At 35.7% G+C, this 23,343-nt stretch overlaps 2 protein-coding genes across 2 annotated transcripts; both read right to left on the reverse strand.

Annotated features, from left to right (window-relative positions):
- Positions 1-815: 815 nt before the first annotated feature.
- LOC106663080 lies at positions 816-1,893 on the reverse strand (the record flags this gene model as incomplete). Its single annotated transcript, XM_024229969.1, is given in 4 exon segments — positions 816-1,088; positions 1,158-1,375; positions 1,431-1,574; positions 1,641-1,893. Coding segments are annotated over 4 exon segments (725 nt in total), but the record flags the coding sequence as incomplete, so codon positions are not given.
- Positions 1,894-4,483: 2,590 nt separating this feature from the next.
- On the reverse strand, positions 4,484-22,243 carry LOC106662982 (trichohyalin-like). Its single transcript, XM_014387444.2, has 14 exons — positions 22,185-22,243; positions 19,133-19,208; positions 14,096-14,201; positions 13,568-13,689; positions 13,151-13,300; positions 12,978-13,094; positions 12,670-12,919; positions 12,113-12,616; positions 11,787-12,049; positions 11,590-11,730; positions 11,460-11,533; positions 4,825-4,953; positions 4,644-4,756; positions 4,484-4,582 (listed from the first exon to the last, which is right to left on the reverse strand). Exons 2-14 carry the CDS (start codon positions 19,201-19,203, stop codon positions 4,505-4,507), a joined length of 2,118 nt encoding a protein of 705 aa, XP_014242930.1. The 5' UTR covers positions 19,204-19,208; positions 22,185-22,243; the 3' UTR covers positions 4,484-4,504.
- Positions 22,244-23,343: the final 1,100 nt, after the last annotated feature.

Genomic DNA, 23,343 nt, shown 5'->3' on the forward strand with positions numbered 1-23,343 from the left:
CCGGTTAGAAAGCGTAAACGTTTACGCGAAATACGACCACATCATGATTGAAATATTATTGAAATACAACGCTTTGGTTAATAGTGGAAAATCGGTGAAAGTTTGCTGGATCAAAGGGCATTCCGGTATACGAGACAATGAAATAGTAGACACTTATGCTAAGGAGGCTACAGTATGCGGGGTGTTCTGAAAATACAAAATGACAGCGTCTGATAGCACAAGAGCACTAAATAGGGAATGGCTTAGCGACTGGCAGGATTTATATAATGAGACTCCGGCGGGACACTTGTATAAGTGTAGGTTCACCGTGATGCCCAAGGTACCCTGGTTCCAGGGGTATCGGGCTTCTCGACATTTCTTCTTGGTAATCGTACGTATGGATTGTGGGGCGCACATAAATTTAAGATCGGTTTGAGGGAAAGTCCAAACTGCGACGTGCGATACTGTGGAGGATCTCAATCATATCATAATGGAATGTCCGGAATATGAAAAAGAAAGAAAATTGTTTTTGGAAAGGATNAGAGAGAGAGAGAGAGAGAGAGAGAGAGAGAGAGAGAGAGAGAGAGAGAGAGAGAGAGAGAGAGAGAGAGATAGATATGCAAAAGAAAGAGAAATAACAATACAGTTAGTTAAATGAAAAATAAATTATGATCTAAGGGGGGAGGGAGAGAGCTTAATAAAAACATTAGGTTGTCGGAGCAAAGAAATTGAAAATATGGGCCATGCCTTTTCGTCTGGCTGTCCTAAATAGCAACAGGCTGACAATTATGATGAAAAAGAACAATTAGGTATAAACACTGATATCTAAAAATTACCTTCTGAAGTTTTCGTATGTGAACAAAGTGCAGGATTCTTTTTGGCAGAAATCCTCTCCACATTCCGCGCAAGAGATGTACCTCGTTTCAACGACGCCAGACCTGTTCTTCATCTTTCTTTTGAAGCTTTCGTCCGTGATCTTTTTCTCTTTTTCCTGGGTGGCCAAAACCAGCTTTCCTAGTTCGACGAGCCTGCGCTCATTGAACAAACGTCTTGTGAAGCATTCAAGATTCATTGCAGAGGCCTTGCCTCTTGTTTTGTCTTTTTTGGGTCTGAAGGAGAACAGAGATGAAGGATAAAGGAAGGAGAGAGGTCTTTAGGGATGCTTTCAAAAGGGTTACCTTGAGAAATATTCGTTGTCGGTTTTGCTTTTAGGTCTGAGCGTCGTAAGCATGTTCCATTGGATGTTGACAGGACACAAGTCGCTTAGTTTCACTGAGCGCATTTCTTCAGGGACAGGATCTGCGAACTGGTAGCTGGCCGGTTCTTCGGCTTTTTTCGGTTTTCTTCTCCTACCCCGGCTCTCCCTTTCAAAGGATTTGATGTCTTCAGGTTTCAACTGGAAACAACCGACAGATTAAAATTACCTCTGAGTACTTTCAACATTAATTTACCTTTTCCGGTTTTATCCTGAATTCTGGCACTTTTTCCATTATTCTTTTGAATTCTTCGCTGTTGTTGGCGGTCGCCTTGGAGAGATCCAGGATCTGGGCCGCCTCCTTCTTTTTACCGATGAGGTCGTCTAGCTTCAACGCCATCTGGACGAAAAACAAATGGAAAAAAGTGTTAACAATGATTTACGAGCGAATGAAAACTTATCTAACCCTGCTTTCTATCACACGGTTCACAGGGAGGATCTTAATCGGCTTCGCAGTTGTCGCTTTCGACACGAGATACATTACACCGTTAATCATTATTTTACAAACTATTTACAAACGCAATTTAAACAATTTAGCTTTGTTCAAAAGTAACGACAGAAAATTTTAAAAAAATTGGAGAACACTGAAATTTTGGCTAGTAACAAGTTTTCCGATTAAAATAAAAATTCTAAATTCTACATATGTTAAACATTGTTTAACAATTAAATTTTAATGTCTGATTTTTGAATTAGATTTTATGTGCTGTTATCGGCTAACATGAGAAAAATTCCCAATGTTTCTTACTAAACTGTTTTCACCCTTTCTCTTATTCCCTAATTATCTATATATCATTTTTTTATTCATCTATCTTCTATCCGTTTTATCTATCTTTCTGTTTATATGATTCTCACAGCATTTCTCTTTCATTCTCAAACAAACAGACACGTTCTCTCTTTCCTTCTCTTTTTCTATACCGGTTTCTCCACGTCCTTCTTTTTTGTTTCTGCATGTTCTTGATCATTCTTTCTCTGTAAATTTTCTTTAACTTTCTCAGTCACTATCTCTCTCTCTCTTTTTCTTTGTCTTTCAGTTTTTATACCGATCTACTTCCTCGATATATTTGTCTGGTCTCTTCTTCTTCCTCTTTGTCGCGTTTTTTTTATTCTGCATCCTCTGTTGATTTACTTATTTACTGTTTTTCTCTCTTATCGACTAACCTTCTCTCTCTCTCTCTCACTCCTTTCTCTCCTTTTGTAGGTACGTTAAGTCATGCTGTTAACACTCTTCTTTTGCACTCTCTTTTTTTGTTTCTGTATGTTCTTGATTACTCTTTCTCTGTAAATTTTCTTTAACTTTCTCAGTCACACTCTCTCTCTCTCTCTCTTTCTCTCAGTTTCTCGTTATATAATCTGTCATTCATTTTCTTTACCGATCTATCTCCTTCACTCTCGAAAAATCTGTTTGATCTCTTCTTTCCTCTCTTTGACGCGTACTTTATTACTCTTCCTTTCTTAATTTACTCTTTTACTGTTTTTCTTTCACTCATTTATCGACTCTCTCTCTCTCTCTCTCTCTCTCTCTCTGTTTCTCTTTCTTTACTTTTGTATGTTTGTTTAAACGCTGTTGCTCTCTCTCTCTCTCTCTCTCTCTCTCTCTCTCTCTCTCTCTCTCTCTCTTTCACTCACTCTCGGTTTCTCTTTCTTTTCTTTTGTATGTTTGTTTAAACGCTGTTGCTCTCTCTCACTCTCTCCCTTTCTCTCTCTCTCTCTCTCTCTCTCTCTCTCTCTCTCTCTCTCTCAAACAGCCAAAAATGGTTGTATTGTGAAATAGTAAAAAATGTGTAAAACTTTATTTTTCCTTGTGTTTCATTTGAAAAATAAATTGTAAAGACCAAGTATATACAATATATATATATAAGTCATGACAAAATAAAGCTTTAACGTCTAAATAAAATGTGTAGAAATCCAATCATACAAATATTCACTTATTCCAAGAAGTATTCAACTGTATAACAAACTTCCCAATTATGTAAAAACATGTGAATCTCAAAATTCGTATAAAGAAGCTCCGAAAGAATATTTCTCATGTATGTACTCCTAACATGATTAATAGATTAATAGAATATACTTAACTGTTTAAACTTGCGTTTTTATAAACGACAAGTTTATAGAATTTAATTTTTCTACATGTTTGTAAAATCTTTGTTTAATTTAATTGATAATTAATTTTATTAATAGATACAACACAAAAAAGGTTAAACAAAAAATAGTAATTGCAAAAAGTAAAACTAATAAACTAATAGGGGGCGTCGGTGGCCGCAAGGTTTAGTCTTTGACACGGCGCTCATCACTGTAAGGTAAAGGTCCCGGGTTCGAATCCAGCGGCCCTGCATTCGAACCCGAAATACTTACAAATGGGCTTTTTTTCAGAAACACCGGCACCCTGAGGGTTTATATGACCTCTGCTGTTGCGAACCCTCGTAAAAAAAAAAAAAAAAAAAAAACTAATAAATGTAAAAATTCATGTTGTAAATGGATATCTACCATACTTTATGTAAAACAGACAATTTAAATTTTTTTTTTTATATTGTAAATTATAATTTATTGTCCATGTTGGATGTAAGAAAGGTCCAAGAGACCTGATTCTGCCTGGTTAAATACAGCGATATCAATCAATCAATCTCTATCTATCTATCTATCTATCATTCATTCATGTGAAAACAAGCGAGAAAGATCAAATTTCGATTTCATCACCTTGCAGACCTCGAGCGTTGTAATTTTACTTAATTTTTATTATGGAACGTTCCAAGTTTTTAAGTTTGTTGATACGGGATTTCGCTGGCAATCCGGTACTTTTGAAACAATGTGCAAATATCTTTAATTTATTGTTTTAGTGAACCATTTTATACTAGATCATTAAAGTTTATATTAAGTATTGTGCGCATTCGGTTTTGTTTACAAGCGTGTAACGTACAAGAAGTGTGTGTCGTATCAACGGACGCCTTTCTTAATAACGAACTTACCTTTTTACAAGTCGGATCTCGGCACGGTACTGGGTCAGAATGAGCAAGTCTATGCAATACCCATTTCGTGTTTGGTCGATAAGTGCGGACGGGGAAGGAGTTAAATACGTGAATTCCAAGGGAAACCGAGGTACTTAGAACATTTAAGTAAGTTGCTGTAAACGTGTGTGAATAAATAATATGGGACTTACACGTTTTGAAAGGGAATTGTTTTCAAACTCATTTTAATATCGAAAAACACTTTATTAAAATTCAATACACAAAAATGTACAAAACAGGCCAAACAGATGGGTTAAACAATTCTGATTTACGAGACGGAAGATACTTCGGAAAATGGCGTCGGGCTTCTTGTCACCGCCCATTCCTTCTTCTTCATTGTCAGCCCCTGTAGAAAAAAAACTTTTATTTATTTTCCATGAAAATATTACTTGAGAAGAGTAGTTGACCTTTTTTAACGCAGTAAGCTGCGCTAGGACTTCTTTGACAGTCAGGATATCAGATAAGTCGTGATGTTTTTCGACAACAGAGCTAATTTGTTTACTGGAGACTTTTCTTCCATCTAAAATTTCATTTAGGTTTTAATTAAAAACTAAAACCACAATTGAATAAATATAATTATATAATGACTTTTAATCGAGATGTATTTTTTTCCGGCTGAAGATTTCTTGAGTACCCCTGTGTTCGGCAGGACGTGGACGACCCTTGGCGTCCCAACTGCTTTCGAGTTAACAGGTTTATAAATATTTCCCGATGAACCTGTATAAAAGAACAAAAAATCCTTGTCAATGTAAATTAGGGGGAGGTTTATCTGGAAGAGGGCGGGGATGAAAGGCTTCTGACTTGAAAGTTTGTGTGACAAGATAACCGTGAAACTTTTTGCAACTGATTTTTCCTATCTAAGGATACATAAAAGAGCATATGATGGTTCGGAACAATACAAATTGGACAAGTTTGGAGATTGGAACGGTTGTCTAACTTTAAGGTTCGTATATCCAAATCGGTCTCATAATGGTTTTCGATCCACTAGATTTTTGTAAAGAATTCTGAAGAATCTTTTGAGTTCTTGTCCTTTCAGTCACGTGTGTAGGTTTCATGTAAGTATATAATTTTATTTACTGCATCAGCAACTAGGACAAGGATACTGTTGTAATAGGTTATTCTTTGAAGGGGGAATCTGACATGTTCACCTTTTTGTATGTTTATTGTCATTTTATACAGCTTGAATACTGGTCAAGGGACGTGACTCGGCGTGCAAGTTTTTGGCTGAGTTGATGGGATTTTTTGATATAAAAATATATCAAATTTTTACGCGTACACTGTATAGAGGATGGGTCCTAAGAAACTTCCTAGGAATACACCTGAACCTGTGCGAAGGAGGATGAATTGAAACTATCCTATTGTAGTAGTGAAAGTACATCACATTTTTGAACGTTTGTATGTAAGATTCGCATAGTTTCAAGGAAAGAATGGCGGTGTACAGTCAATTATTTTCAGATAATGGTACCATAATGTTCACAGGTAGAGATCCCCTGACTTTTTCACTACTGATGGAAAACGCCATGGGATTACTTTATGGGTGGTGTAGTGACAAAGGTTTATCAATTAATCCTGCTAAACTAGAATTGATGTTTAGCAGGAGAAGAACATTAGGTAATTTTAAAAACCCTAAATTTCAGGGCATAGAATTAAAGTTAGTGGATTCAATCAAATTCCTTGGTGTGACCTTGACAGGAAACTTCATTGGAAAGGTCATATTAATAACATATATAGGAAAGGCACCATATCAATGGAACAATGTAGGAGAATTGTCGGTAAAACATTGGGCATCAAACCATGGGTAGCCAACTGGCTATAGAGTGCAATTATTCTACCTAGATTCTTTTTCGCAGCTTTAGTGTGGTGGAAAGGTCTAGAAAATAAAGGGAATAGTAATAAATTAAGGTCATTTCAAAGACTAGGTTGTTTGATGATGACAGGAGCATTGCCAACTACACCCACCCTAGCACTTGAAATCATAACCAATACCACACGACTTCACATTGAGGTTAAGGTCAGAGCACTAATCAGCTGCTACAGATTCTTACAGATTACAAAAAGATTTGTCAACCTCACGACTGGTGGAGGAAACTATAGATCTTATCAATAGGATCTCTTTCAGGTTTGAGAACAAGGTAACCCTTGTTTGGATACCTGCACATAAGGGACACCATGGCAATGAAAAGGCGGATGGCCTAGCCAAAGAAGGTTCAAATACTGTTTGTCGGGCCACAACCGGTGTTACCCCACTCTACGAGCACAGCAAAAGAGAGTATCAATAACTGGGGTATGAAACAATTCCTTAGGGAGTGGAATTTATCCCCCGGACACAGGCAATCGAAAGAGTTTGTTAAGGCGATCAAACCAGCAGAATCGAAATGGCTATTCTCTATCTCAAGGAAGGGAATTAGGAGGCTGATAGGTATTCTGACGGGCCAATGCCCACTGAGAAGACACCTCTTCGTAATGGGTATCCTACCAGATCCCTTTTGCTGCTTCTGCGAAATAAAAGAAGAAACGGCAAGGCACTACCTCGCAGAGTGTGATAGGTATGCTAGGTCTAGATTTGAAATCTTTGAAGGAGAGGACATCACCAAATCACTCCCCGAGATAAAATGGTCCAAAATTTTGGGGTGAACAAGTCCAAGAGGTTTATGCAGGACACGTGAGCCGACCAAGTCCCGGACCTTTTAGGGACGGGGTACGAGTCTACCCAGGCATTTAACCCCTCGGGTCTTGGTCGCCCACCCTGCATAATATATATATATGGCGGTGTAAACTGAGTAAAAGACGGATTCTGAGATGCATCCTTGGGGTACACCTGGGTAGGTCATGACTTAGAAAAAGCTGAAGGAAATGAATGTTCTTAAGTTTCCAAAGCTGAGTGCCATTCTAGATAGAAGGCTGACTGAGCTGACTACAAGGCGATGGAACTGCTGAGTTCTGCCAATTTATTCTTTTCCTAGAAGATTGCCCCTAGGTTACTGATGCTCCCGATACTCTATTTTACTTTCATATTAATCGACCTAACAGATGTCTCAGAGGTAAATTTGTATTTCATACTGGCTTTCGCAGAACAGGTCAAACATCCACCGACATTATGACTTGGACATATGTCGGATTTTTGGATCAGATAGTGGGTTTTTACCTAAAAGGATTCAGAGCATCTACGAATGCCATACACCAAGTTGCTTTACATCTAGGAATGCACCTAGCACACCTTTCGATGTATAAAACTCGATGGCACTACTGAATATTGAAATAACTTCTGAACCCAACCTGGTTGTCAGGAATGAGGTTGTTAAAAGGAAAAGGAGTGAATGTCCTTAAAATAGATTTTTTAAAATGATTTAGCTCATTTAGGCCATTTTCATTGAGGTGAGAAATACGTTCTTCTGAGGACATATAAGTAAAGATAATTGAGGAAAACTGCAGGTTTTAGAGAGGTGTCGAAATATTTTTTCTCTGATTAGGTCAAAACCAGGACTTTTTTTAGTTCTATGTGGCTTATAACATGGGATATATATATTTTCGATGTTTTCTTATATTTCGACCTCAACAGTTAATCTTATGATTCTTCCTTCTTGAAGGTGAGATAATAGGTCATCTCAAAAAAACCACAACCAGTTTTTATCCACAACGTTTCGGATTTATTTTAATCCTTCCTCAGGTGAGTTAACGCCTGTACACAGAACAAATATTTTTTTTACATTTTTATATCAACATAGTTATCATTGTGTCTTCACTAATTTACAATGGTTAAAAAAGTGGTCGTCAGTCATTAATATTTTATAACAATTTATTTTAAAAAAGAGCCAGTGTGGTACTTATTCAGACTAGAAACAAACGTTTTAATATTTTGAACCTGACTAGACTCTTATCACAACCTCTTATGTGACGTTCGACCTCTTACCAACATCTTATCACAGACCAACGAATCAACATTAAAAATACCACTCAACAGTTAAAATTGCATTTTTCTTATAAATTATTTTTAAACAACAAATTTTATTTATTTTATTAACAATATTTTAACAATTATTATCACAACTATCACAGATTTTAAGTTTCCTCCAGAGTTTCAAATTGACTAGATTATTTTTATATATTGTTTAACAAATTAAAATAGCAATCACTTAGCATATCACAGTCTTGACGGTAATTGACAGATAGGTTATCTTTTTTTATGGCCTCTAGGAGCTTTCGTTTTTTACTATTTCGATCCTTTGTAACAATATTAACAACATCAAATAAAAATGTATGACCTTCAACAACTGCATGTTGTGCCAAGGCAGGTTCATTGTTTTTACTAGTTTGGACTGTGTATTTATGTTGATAAATTCTATTCTTTAGGTATTGTTTGGTTTCACCATAGTATGCTTTCTTGCAGTCTTTGCATTCAATTTTGTATACCAGGCCTGATTCTATTTTATCTTTTAGCGGTGAGTAGTATTTTTTGACCGCATTACTGTTTCGGAAGGCCAACTTAACTAGAGGGACTTCCTTTTCAGACAACTTCTCAACTGTTCCGATAACCCTGGATAAAAATGTAAAAAAATATTTGTTTTGTGTAGGCGTTAACTCACCTGAGGAAGGATTAAAATAAATCCGAAACGTTGTGGATAAAAACTGGTTGTGGTTTTTTAGAGATGACCTATTATCCCACCTTCAAGAAGGAAGAATCATAAGATATACATGTTGTTTGAGATTTCTACTTTTTGAAAAAAAAATCATATTACACCCGATGAAATAACAAGATTTAGCTTATTTTTCGATAAAGTAATAAAGATAACGTTTTGCCGCGAAAGTAGGGCTTTACACGGTTGGCGGCAGTGCCAATGGTAGTGTGCCAAGTTTAAGGAGAGGGCGATTATTCTGTAAAAAGCCGACGACAGCTTAAAGCTTCCATCAACAGTAATTCAAGACGTTACAGCCGAGAGAGCGGAGTGTGACTGTCTGAGATAACTATCTTGAAAGACCAATTTTCTTCCAACAAAGACTGTGCAATGCAATTTTTAGTATTTGTGAATAAACCATCTTGCCTAAAACTTCAACCTCCCCTTATAATTTTCTAATGACTCTTGTAATGACTTTTGTAAATTTAGAGGAAATGATTTTTTTTTAATTCACTTTAATAATTTCCTCGAATGGATTTTAGCTTTAAACCTGTTAATATTTTCATATTAATTATTGACAAAAAATTTGACCTGTTGTAATGCAAAAGTTGGGCCGAGTTTTGTGTTTGTGTGCTACGTTCGAAATTTGCTGAGAAACGAGAGACTTTTCGACCTCGAGCAAATACAAACACCACACATTTGCAATTGTAGAACAAAAAATTCTAACTATTATTGACTGATTTCGTAGGTTTTATCATTTCCAAAGGATCCCCCAAAGGATATGTGATTTTTGAAACGAAATTTTTCAACTCTAACAGTGGCTTCTTCCAAACCTTCAAACTTCCGACTTCAACAGTTTCAAACACAAAAGTTAATTTTCTGTTAATTGCAGCAATTTGATCACGGAGCAAGTAAAACATTTCAAAAGGCAAAATAAACCTGTCCGTGACTAAATATAAATATAATAATTGTTAACAACCAATTTGCTAAAAATATGAATAAGTTATTATTATTATTATTACTAATGTTATTAAATGAATTTCAATCAACTCTCAATAACACTACACTTATGAATAATTTTAGAACTTTGTTTTTAATTAAAGGACAAAAGATTTTGAACGAAAAATGTCGATGTTTATTTTAGGCTGTGTGGGGTGTTTTTTAATACGATCTATCACACGAGAGAAAGAGAGAGAGAGAGAGAGAGAGAGAGAGAGAGAGAGAGAGAGAGAGAGAGAGATTTTAATCGGTGATTTTATTATATTTAGATGTTTTGTGCACAAATGCACGGCGCCTAGGCTATGCTAAACCAGCACTACCGTTCGGTCGTGCCGAACTGTATATCTGCATTTATATTTATGATTGTTTCTTGTTAGAACAATATTATTTTTTAATTATAAAAATAATATAATAGATCTTTAATTATAATTTTAGTTTATTATTTATAATTTTAATTTTTCTACAATTATATATGTATGGTATATTATAATTCTCATTGATTATCGAATTAACAAGTTCATCTTTTGTGGGCTATTTATTTGTTCTTTTTTTTTTCAACAAGATATTTTGACGGTATGGATTAATTAATTTCAGAGGCCAGCCGATTTTCAAACGACCCTCAAATAATAAAATTTAAATAAGGAATTCACACAAATATAAAACAAACGAATATATAAAACTTGACTCGATCAAATATTTATAGAAACATTAATTAAACGTAAAAAGTAATGAATTGCAAAAATTGTAAATTTATTTTGAAACAATTTAAGACGTTCTTTTTCCACTGAAATGACTAATATTTTGTTTTATAGATAAAACCGTTTTTTTTTGTTTATTGAAAGTGTTTGATTTGTTATTACAGTACTATGGTGAATAATTATAGAAACTAAATTAATTAATTTGTTTTACAATGTATACCAGGAACTGAAGAAGTTCCACCTGAGCTCTGCACAGCTTATTGTACTTTAGCCCTGGCTCCATTTTTGGGGCCTCGGAATACTCGTGTGAATTTGAACCCCCAGCGTGCCGGTGTTCTTTCATCGAAGAAACTCATTTTTAAAAGATTTTGGAAGGGGGTTGGTACAGAATTTAGGGGCGCTGAGATCCGATCCTACCCCTTTAATTGATGAGTGCCGTGTCAATTTCGTTTTATTGTGCCGTCTGAAAAAATGTTCGGAGGCGACGGTGGGAATCGAACCCACGACCGATCCACTAGCCCATGACGCCTTAATCACTCGGCTATCGCGTTAATAAATTACATTCGTTCCAAAAATTAAAATAAACACAACAGCCGATACAAACTTATATGTGGTAACATGCACACCCCTAGAGTAATCAATATTCCTCGAGGCGTGGGGTTGAAAACCCTCTTCCTTTCACGCTAATAAATTACATTTCATTAAATTAATACAAACACAACAGTGACACTAAACAACTTACAAACACAGCAAAAACAATAAAATACATTTAAAAATCCTTGTAGTTCTGAGGTGATTGTTAGACAAAATTCAAATCATGGGTATTTAATTTGGAAAAAATTTAAATATGTTAACTGTGATCTCATTAAATTGTCGTAATTGCAGGTATCCATAATTTTCATTGAAATTTTACCTGAAGATGTATTTCCGCTCAATGGACAAAAGCTCATGAAGGATGTCTTGGAGTGGTTCATAGGCGATGGTGACCTAATAAAATTATTAATTAGAATTAAGTAAAATTTAATGTTTGTAGTTTGTTTTACCTGGAATCATTTTGCCTATATTTTATTGTTTTTCTGTAAGGATCGCGATCGCTTGCCTTGACGTATCTGGTTGTGGGCCTGTTGACGCCCCATTTCGGTCTGTCTTCCATCCTGATTGATTTGCTTCTGCTAATTCTCGTTCTGAAAATTACGCAAATTTTTCATTTTGGTCTAAAAATATTTAGTTGCGGATTTACTTTGTCTCGGTCTGAGTGGACCGTTCGGTCTTGGCTTTTTGCCGGAATACGGTCGGCGTAAGGAGCCTTCCAGGGGAAGGCACGACGCAGATCCTGCTCGCGTCTATCTCTTCAGCTTCTATCCTGAGTTCGCTCACGGCCAGAGTGAGTTCGCGAATTTCCGACGGGTGTGTGGCCATTTTTTCAAAAGATTGCTCAGGAGGAGGCGGTGGTGAATGGCAAACCTCTGGAATCACGCGTTCTAGCGAAGGTTCAAAAGCCTGCTAAAACTCAACATCATCAAAAACTCATCATTTTTATACAATTGCCATACTAATTCAACATACAGATGGTTCAGGTTTAGTTTCTGGTTCGGTACATTTTTCAGATTCATCTTTACTTTCAGTGAGACACGATTCTACACCTGAGTCTATTATTTCATTTTCCATTACTCTTGGTAATTCTTTATCTTTCTCTTCTCGGATTTGTTCTTCTTTCTTTTCATTTGTTTTTATATCTTCGGTCTTTACGTCTTTCATTTCGTCTTGCACCTGATGCTCATCCATTATGTGCTCTGCCTTTCGGTCATCATCCTTTACCTGTTCTTTATTTTGATGCTCATTTCTTACATGCTCTGTCTCTTCGACATGTACTTTATTACTTTCTTCCTTTATTAATTCTTTTTGTTCACTCTTTTCGTTTTCTTTATCGCTGTATTTCATGATATGCTGTACCGGGCTTTTGTCTTTTCTTAAATGTTTCCTCCTCGCTCGTGCTTTTTCCTCTTTCGCAGCCCTCTCGGCGATTTCTAGGGCTTCTCTCATCGCCTTGGCTTTCTTTTCTTCTTTTTCCTTTAAAATAAATCTTTTAATATGTAATTTATTTGGTAAAAATAAAAACTTACTGCTTTTTCTTTAAGTTTTCTTTTCTCTTCTTCAATCCTCATTAGCTCGAGCTCTTGATACCTTTTCAACCTTTCTTCTTCTTCCCGTTCCTCTCTTTCTAGCCGTTCCATTTCTTCTCTTTTCTTTTTTTCCTTTTCTTCTACTTGCTGTTTTATGGCGTTGTGCTGTTCTATAGCTTTCAGCCTTCTTCTTTCACGGTCTGCAATCACCTGAGGGTCTGATGTAGCAATTTGACCCCTGAGATAATTTCTAAACAAAAGATTAAATTACTTTTTTTTAATTTAAGTATTTACAGATAAAATCCTACCTTGGGAAATCATCGGTTGATATAATTGTATCACAACTTTTAGACATATCCTGGCTGCTTGTCAGGCTATCTGTGTACGTCTCTTCGTGCGCTATGACTAATACTTGTGCCGGTTCCCTGAAATTTGCCAATTTTGTTTAGATTTTAATATGATTGAGAAGGGGGATACTTGCCTTAATCCCCTGTTGAGCCAGGAAGGGGTGGAACGCTCTACGAGAGGTAGCGGTGCCTGAGGTATATGCGGGTTCGGGGTCCAGAGATGGCCTATCCCTACTCCCCTATCGCCCCATTTCGCCCTTTCTCCAGACGACTCTGGCGTTTTTCTACAAAAACAGAAATTTATTCCAGTCTCAGAAGGGGGAATGAATTACTAAAGGAGTGTACACGTAAATAAAAATTTGGGTTAGGAGGGTGAAAAAAAAGGTTTTCTATTTAAATAATCGTGTGTAACATGCAGCGGTTTAGCTCATTTTCACCCCTCGGCAGATATTTTTACGAAACAAACTTATTTAAACCGCAAAGTGGCGTGACTGGATCCGTTTTAATTAAATGACGGTCGGGATCGATAGGTGCTTAGCTACTTTTTTTACCTTGGGTACGAAGTCCAGGGTGTGTGCTTGGTCCACGTCTCGCCGAGTAGGTACTCGTTTCCTGCCGAGTCGCTCGCGTACCCCGACGTGTCGCCCTCATCGGGTGGGCTGCACTGCAGGGTCTGTACAAAATGAAAATGAACCCAATCGGTTTTTCTAAAGCGGCCCATAGACGATCAATATTATTGCACAATATTTTGGGTTGTGCAATTTAATCGATATTGAAAGTTTGTGCAATATTGCATGATTGACGAAAACTTGAAAATATATTGTACAACCTGGAAAATATTGCACCGTCTCTTCGCATTATTGCGCAATATCAGTCAGTTTGTGAAGTACCAACAAGTGCACTAAATATTGCACAAACTTCAATATCGCCTTCAAACTATTCAAGTTCATTGCAACAAAATTTTGTACAATATTATTGAACATTAAGGGGCAACCGTCAAATTATTGTGCAATCTATATTGCACAATAATATCGACCGTCTATGGGCCGCTTTATATGGCGTTAAGTACTCGAACTCACTTCGTAATTGACGGCGTTGATCGGTGGAAGACTGGGCGTTCTTCTTCTCAAAATAGGAGATAATTCAGTGTAGGACTTAAGTTCCAAATTTGACTTAAACTGCCCCCTGTTTGGAAAAACCAAAAACCCTTTATAATTTAAATTCAAACTGTAAAGACGAGATATATCTATGTTCAAAACACGACGAATCTTACGCATAATCGACAACATATTGTAATATTGATATTATATATTTTATAATATAAAAACCCAAAGCATTTATAATTTCCACCACCCTATTTAAAAAAAAACACCTTCACTCTAAACCCCCTTTCAGCCGAAATTTAAAACCCGGCTACACTTTCACTTCACAAATGATCACGGAAAAACTTTTGAACTTGGAACTTTTTTCAAGAAGGCCTTTACAACCTCGAACTTCAAAAGGCTTTAGGCCAAGTCGATAAGATCACAATGGGTTTTCTTGAATACAATAACATTCAACGGCCGTGAACGGCAACAATCTGACAGTGAAACGTTACTTAGAATGAGAAGAGGTTGATTCAATACTCCGGGTTAATAAACCTCAAAAAAATTCTCGAATAAACTTAATACGTATAAAGAGATGGAGGAGAGAGAAAGAGATAGAGAGAGAGAGAGAGAGAGAGAGAGAGAGAGAGAGAGAGAGAGAGCGTGAGATTTAGAGTTAGATAAAATGAGATGAAGAAAATCAGAGAGAGAATGAGAAAGGGAGTAATGGAGAGGGAGAAAGAGAAATAAATGAAAGTGAGATTGAGTGAAAGCAAAAAGAGAGTAGAAGTGAGTTAGATAGAGGGTAAAAGAAACAGAGAAACAACATAAAAGTAGATATAAAAACGAAGAGAAACCGAGAAAGATTTATTCGGTCGAGATAAAGTAAGAAGTGAGAAAGGGAGAGGGAGAGAGAGAGAGAGATGAGAGTTAATTTGTGGGGAAAAGAGAGTAGAAGTGAGTGAGAGCGAGAAAGAGTAAAAGAAACAAAGAAATAACATAAATGTAGGTATAGAAAGAAAGAGAAATAAAGAAAAATGTATTTGGTCGAGATAAAGTAAGAAGCTAGAAAGGTGAGGGGAGAGAGAAAGAAATGAAAGTGAAATTGAATGAAAAAAGAGAGTATAAGTGAGTGCGAGAAAAAGAGGAGAAATAGTAAAAGAAACAAAGAAATAGCCTGAAAGTAGGTGTAGAGACGAAGAGAAATGGAGAAAGTTGTATTTGGTCGAGATAAAGTAAGAAGCTAGAAAGGTGAAGGGAGAGAGAAAGAAATGAAAGTGAAATTGAATGAAAAAAGAGAGTATAAGTGAGTACGAGAAAAAGAGGAGAAATAGTAAAAGAAACAAAGAAAAAGCCTGAAAGTAGGTGTAGAGACAAAGTGAAAAGAGAAAGATGTTTTTGGTCGAGGTGAAGTAAGAAGCGAGAAAGGGGGAGGGAGAGAGAGAGAGTGAGAGAAAGAAAGAGAAATGAGAGTTAAATTGAGGGGGAAAAGATGGTAGAAGTGAGTGAGAGAGAGAAAGAGTAAAAGAAACAAAGAAACAGCATGAAAGAAGGTGTAGAAACGAAAAGCAATCGAGAAAGCTGTATTTGGTCGAAATAACGTGAGAAGCAAGAAAAAGGAAGAGAAACAGAAAAAAAAGGGAAAGACTAAATTTAAAGTTATAAATAAAGAGACAAAGAAAGTCAGAGAGAATGAGCAAAGCAGTAAGTGGTAATGAAAATGAATAATGAATCAGAGAAACAACATTAAAGAAAGTGGAGGAACAAAAAAAAAATATAGGAAAATACATTGGAAGAGATAAAATGAGAAGCGAGAGAAAAAGGTATAGGTAGATAGGGAGAGAGAGAAAAAAGAAAGATAAAGAGAGAGTTAGAATGTGTGCGTGATTGATAGAGAGATAGAATGAGAGAAAGTTAGTAAGATTTATAGAACGATGGAATGAGAGAAAGAAACTGAGGGAGAGAATGAAAATGAGAGTAATAGAGAGAGAGAGAGAGAGAGAGAGAGAGAGAGAGAGAGAGATAAAGTGATAAAGTGAGGGAGAGAAGAGCCAGGGAGGACTACACCATAGTATCATACTCGGCACAGTAGAAGAGAAAAAAGATAGATTTTTACAATAATAAAGGAAAGAAATCTGAAGAGAAATATGCCATTTTGCTTGATTGTTTCTAACGGGGTGGCAAGAACTGAAAGATGCAGAAGGTAACCAATGTATGTGGATATTACAGAATGAAGTATTAAACGTGGTATTGACACGTTTCACATATGTCAATATTTAGAGATTTTAGCGAAAAGGGTTGATGCTATGAATTAATGATATTCTATTGATCTAGTGTTTTATTTAAATATTCGGTTTCGGTACAAATGGCTTTTGAAATCATTTCCGTGCTTTCGAAATTTATCTTTAAGTGTACCCACTCGATCCATGGTAGCATTTCCTTGAGGCGGCCAGGGGAAGACTGACGGCTAGCCGGAAGTGCGGCCAGCATCGATCAGCAATACGCTAGACCGTGCGTGCTACGGTCGTTCACCCCCATTTGATAATATTTTTTTGCGCTGCCGGCCACTCTGGACGCGAAGTCCGCCTCTTAACGATCGCGATTTTGCGTCGTTCAACCGTAGACGAAACCTAGAAATGTTGGATCGATCGTGAAGAAGACGGGTCAGTCGTCCGGCCCCCGGTCAATAGTCAAGAAATAAAGTTCGTGTTCTATTTTCAAGCATCCCAAGGCTCTTGACAATATGATATAACCAAAGGAAAATCAGAAAATTTAAATAAATACTTAACAAGTTTAAAAGTACAAGAAAAAGATTCTAACTGCTTGATCTCCCGAAAGGTTTAAAGTCAAAAATGTGCATTTAGGATCATAAATAGGTCAATTTAGTCTACACACAAATTCTACCAAACGAATTTTGAAAATATTACCAGGAATAAAATATATTTACATCCTTAGTTGACGGAAGATCCAATAAAAACTAGACCATGTAAAAATTAAATTAATCAACGAGCCAGAACTGTCAGAAAGCTCACAGCCAAAACATAATTTCACGTTCATTTATGTTTTCTAAACAATGTAATTTTTGTTATTTGACTATTTGGAGGAACCAAACCTTGGCCGATAATATTACAAAAAAAAATTCAAAATAAAGGTCATATTTGCCAAATCTCGCGTTTAAGTAAAAGAAGAGAACTAAAAGCTAAACCCACAGTTTTACCAATTGTCAGCGTGTTTTTTATGAAAGGCAAGTCCTTAATATAAAAAATGACTAAATTAATTTTCTTTCTCCAATCTGACTTTTTTACTTACGAGACAACTATAACTGTTGTATATTTACCAATTGTCAGCATGTTTTTTTATGAAAGGCAAGTCCTTAATGTAAAAAATGACTAAATTAATTTTCTTTGTTAAATCTGATTTTTTTACTAACGAGACAACTATAGCTATTATATATTAACCCATTGTCAGCAGGTTTCTTTATGAAAGGCTAGTCCTTAATGTAAAAAAATGATTAAATTAATTTTCTTTGTCCAATCTAACTTCTTTACTAACGAGACAACTATAGCTATTTTATATTAACCCATTGTCAGCAGGTTTTTTTATGAAAGGCAAGTCCTTAATGTAAAAAATGACTAAATTAATTTTCTTTGTCCAATCTGACTTTTTTACTAACGAGACAACTATAGCTATCATATATTTACCAATTGTCAGCAGGTTTTTTATGAAAGGCAAGTTCTTAATGTAAAAAATGACTAAATTAATTTTCTTTGTTCAATCAGATTTTTTTTAGTAACGAGACAACTATGGCTGTTGTATATCTGCCCGATTCATTAACAACTCATTTTTGAGTAAGAAAACTAATAACTGGAAGGAGTAGAGATGGTAAATTGGATTCCCAAGGAGGAATCTTAAACCATATACGTTTTTCGATTTTTACCTGAATATAAGTAGGTTGCCAAAGGATTTAAAAATCCGCATAGAAGGTTTAGAAGGTATCAAGAGAACTGTCGATAGGTGGCCATCGATGGATCTGACTGTAGAAGAGCCACCTTAACCCGAATAAGAATAGGCCATATGAGGTTTACGCGCAGAAAATGTTGAGCCCAATCATACGTCATGCTCGATATGCCCCACTTAATTTAAGAGTGCCATTACTTGGATCCATACAGAGAGCGTGTAGGCATACCACCCGATGAGAATTGTGCGCTTGAGAGACTTTTTATGTTGTTCCGCTTTTCGGAGGAAACGAACTGTTTCATTGTATATAGAACTTGGTATATATCTGGTTCTTTGTCTATTGAGGTTGAATGAACTTATTAGTGAGAGTGTAAATAAATGTAGCTTTAAAAACTGCATGTATTGGGGGCTGAAATGGCCTAGATGTGGACAGCCTCTGGAGTCGGTCTGACCCCCAGACTGGCAAAATCCGAAGTAGGTGATTATCATAAATAGACTCGGATTTAAAGTTAAAGCATGATTAACGTGATCTCCGAGGAATGTATGAATAAGCTCAAATATGGTAGTTATCAGGTACATACAAAAAATGCGTTGTTTGATGCATAATCGTACATTTTTAAAGTTTGTAACTAAAACAAGAAAAATTTAATTTAATGGAATTTCGTTAAGTTTCTGTTAAGTTAATTAGTAACCTATCAGGTAAGTATATCAAGAGAAATTAAAGCAGCTGGTTTAAGTTAGGATGTGTTAGTTATCAATGCCTTTTTCCTGGTTTTGTGGTAGTTATTTTGAAAAAAAAAATACTTACAATTCGTCTTCTAGATTTTTTGAGAAGCTTAGCAATTGGAAACTCGGGAAGGAGGGAAATGTAACGTCCCGCAACTGTACATTCAGCTTTCTCGGACGTTCCATCTTCCGGGTGGCCCTTCAGTCGAATAAGCCCAAGATACCCGAGGGGAGGGCGGTTTGAAATTGTTCACGCGACTCGAAAGAAGGGTGGGAATGCTTATGCAAATCTTGATGTCCCAGTTTCACCCCGCCGAGAAAGGAAAAAGGGGTGAAAGGTTCACTGACCTGGTGCACGGACGGTACTTGGGCTCCTCGGCGTCGCTGAAATGCCTCCAGATCCCGCCGTAGTTCTTCATGTCTTCTGCTGGGGCCGAAAACATATATCAAAAATTAGACTTCGGCACACTGCTACTATGTACAGATTCAATACACAAGTTTACATTCAAAACAAGTGAACCCTTAAAAGGTTAAAATAAATATAACGCACCCTCTCCTAAGCTATGGAAATGCTGTATGGTCTATGTAATTATATAAAGTAAGATGGAGCGCATATCTGCATGTGCTTTTGACCAAGCACAATAACACCCCAAAAGAGAAAGAGTCTGTTTGATCGACTGATGCATTATTCATTAAACCACTCGAGATTTGGTCACTATGATCAGTTTTACATCTAAAGTTTAATAATATAAGCGAGTAGCCTCTGCTAAATCATTAGATCTAAAAATTTATAGTTAAGGGCGCATCATAGAACGTAAACATTTAAAACAAACAAAAAGTTATTCTAATATTTAATTTACGTATATAGTTAGACAACAAAACTGCTACACACTGAGTAAACAAAAGATTTCCTAATTGAAAATTCTTTTGAAGGGCTTCAGAATATTTTAGATGTTCAGAGAAAATAAAAGAAAATTAGGTGAAGTAAAAAGATAGAGATTTTATTCTAAAAGTGTGAATTACACAACAGGAAACTGTAGAAAACCAAATAAAAGATAGAATAAGGGAGTGAAAGAAAAGAGGGAAACAGAATAAGAGATAAAGAGTGCGTTGGTGCAAGGGATATATATATATATATATATATATATATATATATTTATAGAGAGAGAGAGAGAGAGAGGGAGGGAGGGAGAGTGAGAGAGAAAACTTAGATATTTGTGATTTGTGTATATATATACAGATCTATATGATCTTCCCAATAAAAATAGTTATCACCCATCCAACTGTATGTCTATTGTATAAATTTATTTATCTATCTATCTTCTTATCTATCAATATATCTGTATATCGAGCTACCTACCTATCTATTTATCCATCAACCTAATCTGCCTTTGTACTAACCTATAAATATATCTGTTTGTTGATGTATATATCAACACTCAAGATATTTTTCAGCCAATCTGACATGTTGTCCATGTATATATTTATCTACCTACTTACTTACTATCTTACTATTTGATCTATCTATCAACGTATATGTATATATATTTTTTTTAATATATATACAATAGACATACAGTTGGATGGGTGATAACTATTTTTATTGGGAAGATCATATAGATGTGTATATATATATATACACAAATCACAAATATCTAAGTTTTCTCTCTCACTCTCTCTCTCACTCTCTCTCTCTCTCTCTCTCTCTCTCTCTCTCTCTCTCTCTCTCTCTCTCTTAAACACAAAGGCACTTGAAAGAAAACTACTAAAAACTTATTTTATATTAATTTTGTACTAACTTTGTTTACTTGTTGTAAATGATGGTTCTACTCAGAACTCAGGTTGAGTTGAAGCATTATTTAGAAAAGTTAATCTACATACATTTCTGATAGCTTTGTTGTGTTTTTAATGTGTTTGCTCAAGATTAAATTCATAAATGAAAGTGATTTATTCATTCAATGTCTACAGTCTCTATCTTTCCCTCTCCTTTCTCTCTCTCACACTCTCTCTTTCACACACACTCTCCCGATCTCTATATTTCTCTCTTCTTACGCCCGCTTTCTGTCCGTCTCACACTCTCCCTCGATTTATCTCTCGTCTCTCGCATTTTACTATCTATTTAATCTCTCACCTTTCTCACTCACTCTCTCTCTTTATATCTGCCAATATTTATTCCTCTTTTTCTCTTTGTCCCTACACCTTCTTTAATGTTGTTTATCTGTGTTTTATTCGAAATTCTCAAATATTCTCTCTTTCTATCTAATTTTACATCTCTCTCTCTCTTTCTCTTTCTCTTTCTTTTAATAGCACTCTCTATCTATCGATCTATCTATCTATCTTTATATAGATCTCCCTCTCCTCTTTCTCTTTATCAACATATTAAATTTATTCAAGAATTATTTTTTTAATTTTTTGTCTATTCTCTACCCCTCCTTTCTCTCTTTCATTTTCTCACTCTCTTTCTTTCTCTTATTTTTACTGGCTATCTCTCTTTCTTTCTCTTATTTTTACTGGCTATCTCTCTTTCTTTCTCTCTTTCTCGCTTGTCACATTATCTCGATCAAATACAATTTTTTCGAATTTTCTTCGTTTCTACACCTACTTTAATGATGTTTCTTTGTTTCTTTTACTCTCTCTCTCTCTCTCTCTCTCTCTCTCTCTCTCTCTCTCTCTCCCTTTATAAATGCAATAAGTTTATTCAATTTTTTTTTTCATTTTGTTGCCTACAATCTCTATCTTTCCACCATCTTTTCTCTCTCTCTTTCTCTTTCTCCCTCTCTCTCTCTCTCTCTCTCTCTCTCTTTCTTTTTTGGGATTTAACAATTTCCTGTTGTGTAATCCCCATGTTAGAATATTTTGTATGTTGATAAATAGCAAATTACAAAGATTTGTTTGCTGTTCGGAAAATTTTGTCATTCCTGATCATTTTATGAAGGTCATTAAACACTCATAATTATATTTTTGATGTATGCTGGCTTAATGTATTTTTAATGTATACATTACGAGTAACTTTGTTGAAAATTCGTGGGCAGTTAAAATTGATTCTTCGTGGTTTTATGGAAAAAAAAAACAAGTTGAGGTCACGATCGAGCATGGAATCAATGACAACACGCGCATCAGAAGGCCAACGACTCTCGATAAAATTGGGTAGCATCACGAACGGTCATCGACTTAATGAATCATCGATTGCTTTTTACAAATTTAATAATAATAATAATAAAACAATAAAAAAAGGGTTGTATGAAAGCAGATGGAAAAGCCAACAAATCTATGGAGGATGAACTCAACAGGTGATTTTTTTCTCAACAAAGCCCGGTTGTCTACGGACTTTTTTTCAATGTGTCTTGAACTTTGTCGGTACAGTACATAAATTGTGCGGTTTAATTTTAAGTTACCGAACCTCTTTCTCTCGCCCATTGACGCTTCTTGAGCTCGATGAGAGACGTCGCCCTGGCAGGCATTTCGCGCCCACTGACCCTTCCAGCAGCTAAGCCGTTTCTCCAGCAACACCGGGCGCAAACAAAGCCCGGAGACTGCGCCTTGCGGTTCGTTTTTGTAAATTCGCGCCCGGTTATCGTGATCATCACTAATCACCATGCTATCATTACGAAAACTATCATATATTTGCATAACAAATGGATAGACTTGAAAATAAATCTGCATCTCATTCCGAACTGAATATCGTTTTCTATGAGTTTGCAAATCTTTTATAATAATATTTTGTTGTTTTGTTGAAAGTGTTTCGATTTCAAGGATTTTTTAGGTTTAAAAAGACTTCTCACAAATTTAATTTAGGCCTTAATCTTCTTTTAAGTATGATACTTTCTGGCCTGGCATGCCGGAGCAAGCTAGCACTTCTTTTGTCCAAATGGTTAAAATTTAGTAATTAAACTAAAAAAATTGTATTGGTGATAATTGACCTTTAGAAATTAGATGGAATAGAAATACATGTTACAGCTTGTTACTTTTGTTTAAACTAGAACCAAGAAAATCTAATTTAAACTTTATACAAAAACTGTGAAAACACTAAAAGTGTTTTAAGTGATTTTGGTTTTTTTTCTTAAGGTTACAATAAAAACAAATGAACTTCTTAATAATTTCTATGCTCTTTCTATTGGAGTAACGAAATCATCAGAAGGGTTAATATTTTCTGAAACACGAGGGACTTCGGGGAATAAATTTGTGAATGGTCGACGTAACCTGAAAAGTGAAATATCTCGAATAAAATTTAAAATTAGGCTTTGGACAGTAGGGGATTTTTAGTCAAATTTGACATGTAGCATCTTCCGAAGTATTGACTTCTGTTCACGAGATACAGCCCTGCAGATCTGGCCAGTTTGTCTGCTTTTCACGCTGTTTTGTTTACCCAGGTTTTGTTGATTTTTGAATTAATCTCTGACTATTTTGATGTGGTCTTTTTATCTGCTTTTATTTTTCCAACTTTTTTTCTCTTTTATTCTTTTTAGGGCTGGCTGGATTTTCTGTGTAACCTCTTTTTAGGGTTTCTATTGCACAAACCTGGAAGACTGTACGTGTAGTTCTGTAATGAGTTTGTTCAT

Source organism: Cimex lectularius, unplaced genomic scaffold (genome assembly GCF_000648675.2).
Source record: "Cimex lectularius strain Harlan isolate CLEC.00 unplaced genomic scaffold, Clec_2.1 scaffold542, whole genome shotgun sequence".
Classification (NCBI taxonomy): domain Eukaryota; kingdom Metazoa; phylum Arthropoda; class Insecta; order Hemiptera; family Cimicidae; genus Cimex; species Cimex lectularius.

What these genes read in the sequence shown, in the direction of transcription:
- LOC106662982 (XM_014387444.2), bottom strand. Translation starts at nt 19,203, where the DNA reads ATGAAGAACTACGGCGGGATCTGGAGGCATTTCAGCGACGCCGAGGAG. An exon ending in TCCACTCAGACCGAGACAAA is followed by an intron (nt 11,731 to 11,786) that starts GTAAATCCGCAA and finishes CGTAATTTTCAG; the next exon opens with AACGAGAATTAGCAGAAGCA. An exon ending in AGCTTACTGCGTTAAAAAAG is followed by an intron (nt 4,583 to 4,643) that starts GTCAACTACTCT and finishes TTTTTTCTACAG; the next exon opens with GGGCTGACAATGAAGAAGAA.